Genomic DNA, 5,825 nt, shown 5'->3' on the forward strand with positions numbered 1-5,825 from the left:
AAATAATTAGGTAATAAGTTGTTAATCAATTTAAACATAAAGATCGATGAATAATAAATGTTCAATTGTTTAACTGTTAAAATGTCTAATTTTAAAAACAAATGATCAACATGAGACATTAAGGTTAAATTATAATATATTTTAATGAACCATTTTTGCATAATAAATAAATGATTAACAATATACGACGGGCTATTACCCCAAATGATATTACAGTAAGATAAATAAGGTAGAATGAAACTATTATATAGAATAACAAGTGTATTTTTATTAAGTTTATTTTTAATCCTGTTAATTATATAAAGAAATCGATTGGTTTTACAAGTGATATCTAATATGTGATCATTCCACAATAAGTTACTTTGTAAATAAACACCTAAAAATTTTATCGAATCAAGTTTTTTTATTGCGTGGTTACATATGTTAATATTTAAATCAGGAATAGTGTTAGTTACAATCTTAGGACCCATAATAGTATAAGAGCATTTACTTGTGTTAATTAATAATTTATTTATATTAAACCAATGTTCAAATTTAATCATTTCACTATTTATAAGTAATTTTTCATTCATAAGATTTTTCGATGAATAAAATATGTTAGTATCATCAGCATACAAAATACAGCGAAAAGCAGATGAAACATTTGGTAAATCGTTAACAAAAATGATAAAAAGTAATGGACCGAGTATGGAACCCTGTGGGACTCCGCAGTTCAAAGGCAAGACATCCGAGACATGATTTTCCAGCCAAACGTATTGCAGTCTATTTTCCAGATAACTCCTGAACCATTGATTAATTTTTCCACGAAAACCATAAAAATTTAACTTTTTGAGAAGCAACGAGTGATTGATCAGATCAAAAGCTTTCGACAGATCGATGAAAATGCCCATCATAACGTATCTATCATTCATATTCATTAGTATACGATGGGTAAGCTCAACAATTGCCAACTCTGTCGAGTGAGCGTTTCTAAACCCGTACTGATTGCTGGATAAGATATTAAAGCGGTTGAGAAAGGTCATCATTCTAACACTCATTATTTTTTCGAGAATCTTAGAAAATGGAGACAACAAAGAAATTGGTCTGTAGTTGCCAGCATCTCCTTTATCTCCCTTTTTATGTATTGGAATAACTTTGGCTAATTTGAACCGATCAGGAAAAGTTGCCGATTTTAGAGACAGGTTGCATATGTGCTTTAGTGGAACAATGATTTCGTCCACAAACAGTTTGACCATAAACATATTGAAACCATCATCAGACGTGGATTTGTTAGGTTTGAAGGAATTGACAATGCTGAACAACTCAGCAGTATTGATTTCATCTATGTAGAATGTGTTGATATTCTGATCTGAAAACATTTCATGCTGCAAATTCTGGTTAAATCCGCCTTGGAGTGAATTTATCGTATCAATAAAATTTCGGTTGAGTGTGTTACAAATCTCTTTTTTATCGGAGATTGTGCAATCATTTAACTTCAAATGGTCAATTCGAGTGGTCTGCTTTTTAACATTCATCACTTCATTTATCAAGCGCCATTTTGCCTTTATATTATTATTATTTAATTTAAAAAGTTTGTCGTAAAATAGTTAAATAGAAAATAGAATACTTAAATAGAAAACAATCTCAAATCCTTACAATTCAATTCATCCTGTGAGATAACAGATAACCATCCTCATTTATTACAAGAGAACTAGATATAACATATGCATTAAGCAAACAACATGCACACATTCTTTGCTTAATAAAATAACTATCATACATACATACATACATACATACATACCTACCTACCTACCTACCTACCTACCTACCTACCTACCTACCTACCTACCTACCTACCTACCTACCTACCTACATACCTACCTACCTACCTACCTACCTACCTACCTACCTACCTACATACATACATACATACATACATACATACATACATACATACGTATATACATACATACATACATACTTCAATAAATACATTCATACATACTTACATACATATATATTCTTATGTGGGCCATGCTTAATGTTATATATATACATACATACAGTAAAAACAAAAATACAACTAATTAACTACAATAACGTCAACAGCACCCACCAGCAACATTAAAAAACAACAAAATACGATGACATCAGCATCATTGATGGCAAACACCATATCAACAACATTAACAACAATGGTGAAACCAACATTGCCAGCAACAACAACATCAACATTCACAACAACAGCATCAACGTTCAATGACATCATTATTTTCAACAACGATAACAAAAACCACAGCAACAACATTAACAACAACCACAACAAACTTTCAAGTATGGAGGCGACGGATTGGTCGACATTATAGTTGAAGTACTCTAATATGAGGGTTATGTCATTGGAACTCATGTTGGGAGCACACTCACGCACTTTCTTGATCTAAAAATAAATCAAATATATCAAAAATAAAATGAAATAAAACGAAATAAATCAATATTCTATGCAGTGAGGCAGATTTTTTAAGAGTCATCTTTCAGTTTATATCATCCTCAATAAATAAGGTTTTTTTTTAAAATGTTAAAACAAATTTAATTATTACAAAATCAAATGAAATATCTTAAAGGAGGCACACAACTAATACGAATTAATATGATTTGAAAAGAAGGTTAAAATGAACAGATAATGTAAATTTGTTTAGATATTTAAAAAAGGAATAAAACAAATGAGTGAATCAAAAAGAATTTATGAATGAATGATTGACCTGAGTGTAATCAAAACTAGAATGAATGAAAGAATGAATAAGTTAATGAATGAATGAATGAATGAATGATGAATGAATGAAAAACGAATGAATAAATGAATGATTTTTAAAATAAAAAAGCAAACAAACCAATTCTCTCATTTGTTTATCAGTTAGAGCCATGGCTAGAAAGTTAAAATAATAATAATAAATATTCATTTATTTATAATTAAAAAATTTTAAAGTATACTACATATTGCAAACAATTTGTCAATATCAATAACACATTATAATCAATACTGTCTAGTAAACAACTATTATGATTACTATTGCTACAACTATTACTGCAGTTAAATTACATTCTTAACAAATTAAAAAACAACCATATAACAACAACCACAATTTAATATATTATATAAAAGGAAAGCTATAAAGAAGCTCAATTCTATTGACCAACAACAAAAGAATGTATGTTTTTTCAAACACTCAGAATTGAGCAACAATGCACATGCATATTTTTTCCTATGATTATATAAATAATGTTTATATATATATATATATATATATATATATATATATATATATATACGTACAATGAAATGAATGTATATATATATATATATATATATATATTGCACCAATCAGAGCATGACCAAATTAATATATAAAAGAATTGAAAAAATCACCCAGTTGACTGGATTAGTTACTCATGTACAAAATGAATACACCAAAAAATTGATGAGTTTCACAGGGATATATATCTAAAACTGTAAATACCCACATGTCGATTTATGCATGAATAAACATATCAAGAAGGCCAAGTTAAGTTGTGAAGCAACAACACAGTGGCAGGTACATAGATGTTATGAAATAAAAATCAATAATGTCTGTTGCATTGCATTGCATTGCATTACTGTTGATTGATGGCAGGAGGCAACATGTTGGCTAACTTAACTGATGGTTAAGTAAGCCAACATGTTGAGGTATGTGATTACTTAGTTGGCAGTGTTGGTTCTGGTTAGCAGGGAAAAATATGTGGTGTTGGTTCTGATTGGCTGAGAAAAATATGTGGTGTTAGTTCTTTAGTTCTTTCTTGAAGCATGCTCAATTAGATGCCACAAAATAAATTATAATCATGGCAAGTCAAACTGTCAACTTCATCACTATGTATATACATCTCTATTTAACATTCCACACTCAGTTTGGCCGTACATAAGACCAAGCACTCATTTATACAACCAACTGTGTTAGAGTAAGAAATTGATCCCAAAAATGTGAAAAAAATTATACCTAATGATTTAATTATGTATTGTATATCTACAGGATTAGGCCTGTTAGCTGGCTGTAAAGGTTCAATAGCCTTATCAATCAATTCTATTATCAGGCATATATAGGCACCTCAACAATGCACTTAATTATTGCCATTTTTAACTCAAGCATGACTGAACAATCCTGCCTTTTCCTTTTATTTCAGGCCAACCTTAATTATTAATTTCATATTTTTTATTTATTTCATATTTTATTATTTTTTATTTCATTTTTTTATATTATATTTATTTATCTAACATATGCCTCATTTTGTTAAACTAATATAATATTTAAACATTTTATAATTCAATTCATCCAATGGTAAATATCTGCTTAACTTCTATTATCAATTCTTTATTTTTTATATTTATTCATTAATAATAAAAAAATCATTAACAAAAGAAAAATAATAATTATTATTATTATACTTTTATATTATACTTTGATCAATTTGTACCTTTTCAAAGTCAATGTCATTTTGTATACATTTATTTTATATATTTCTAAGTAAATTTGTTCATACAGTTTTCATTATTATTTTATCTATATTTTATTTATATTCTTTTTTAATTACAATCATTTTATTGATTCTTAATTAATAATATAGAAGCATACTTGTGCTTGCTGGGATTTGATAAGAATAAAAAGAAGTTTCCTTAATTTAATTAAAATGAATTTGAATGATTTCTATTATCACAAAACAACTTTACACCTTTTGTTATTACTTTCAGATTTGATTTAATTAAAGGCAGCCCAACTATAAAATAAACAAATGAAATAAACAAACAAAAGAATTTTAATCTTGAAAATTTGAAATCATTAATATCTAAAGTAAAATTATGTAAGTTGTTATTAGTTTTAAATGTTTTAAACAAAGTAATTTAAATTTAATTAAGTTAATTAAATAGAGACATAAATAAATATAAATTCAAAATATCAAATAAAAATAAACTAGAGTGGTTTAAGTTTTATACTTTAAAAAAAGTTTAGTTAACTTTTTATCTAATTTTAAATTTCAACAAACTTTTTTTTTTTTACAATTTACTTTTATTTTATTTCAATAACTTTAATTAATTAATTGTATGAAAATTCAATTAAATCAATGCAATTGTTCAAATGACGATTAATTGAAATTGCAGACTATAAATCAATTAAATGAGACAAAATAAAGGACGCAATTCATAAATTTTTATTGAAAAGCCATGAAAATTTTTTATAGAACAAGCGCACCGCACCGCATACGTGGATTGGTGGCTCCTTCGCAGTGCAACACAAAAATAATAAAATAACACCTACCCAATACCTTTCATTTCAAATTAGTGTTTTGCTACAAAAACAAAGCCATTTATTGAAATAATTTGAAACAGCACGAACCTGAATTAAAAATGTTTTTGCAGAAGTTGACAGATAATGCGAGTGCGAAAATAATTTTCGAAGAATTATCGTCTACGTTTACGTTTAGTTCTTTGGACAATAGCTTGTTCCGGAATGTTCCGTTAGAGCCAAAATGTCAAGACTAAAAGGCCAAACTATCACTTCGATGTGTTTTATAAAAGGTTAGTCTGGTACATTTTTCTAAAGTTTATAAAAAACAATACACAACGTATATGAGCACGCGCTAAACAACGCATCACACACAAAATACGTGAGAGGCTGGGTCCTTTCGTCGTACTTGAACTTGGTTGGAGTCCGCTCTGCGAGATATGACCGTGCGACTCTAACCAATGCAATACGCCATCCAGTCGAATTTTAAAAGGTTTGCACACGTCGAACATCACCGCTCAAGCCAAATCCATC

General features: G+C 28.2%; 1 protein-coding gene across 1 annotated transcript in view; it reads right to left on the minus strand.

The window, feature by feature from the left end:
• The window catches only part of HELRODRAFT_194102 (hypothetical protein), a gene marked incomplete at its 5' end in the record, with an annotated part of 12,964 nt that extends 10,061 nt beyond the window's left edge, over positions 1-2,903 (minus strand). The window contains 3 exons of the mRNA XM_009030269.1: positions 1,250-1,387; positions 2,311-2,419; positions 2,871-2,903. Of these exons, the coding sequence (XP_009028517.1) occupies positions 1,250-1,387; positions 2,311-2,419; positions 2,871-2,903 (280 nt within the window). The remainder of the gene's footprint in view (positions 1-1,249; positions 1,388-2,310; positions 2,420-2,870) is intronic.
• Between the last annotated feature and the right edge of the window lie 2,922 nt (positions 2,904-5,825).

The sequence above is a fragment of the Helobdella robusta genome, assembly GCF_000326865.2.
Source record: "Helobdella robusta unplaced genomic scaffold HELROscaffold_66, whole genome shotgun sequence".
Lineage (NCBI taxonomy): Eukaryota > Metazoa > Annelida > Clitellata > Rhynchobdellida > Glossiphoniidae > Helobdella > Helobdella robusta.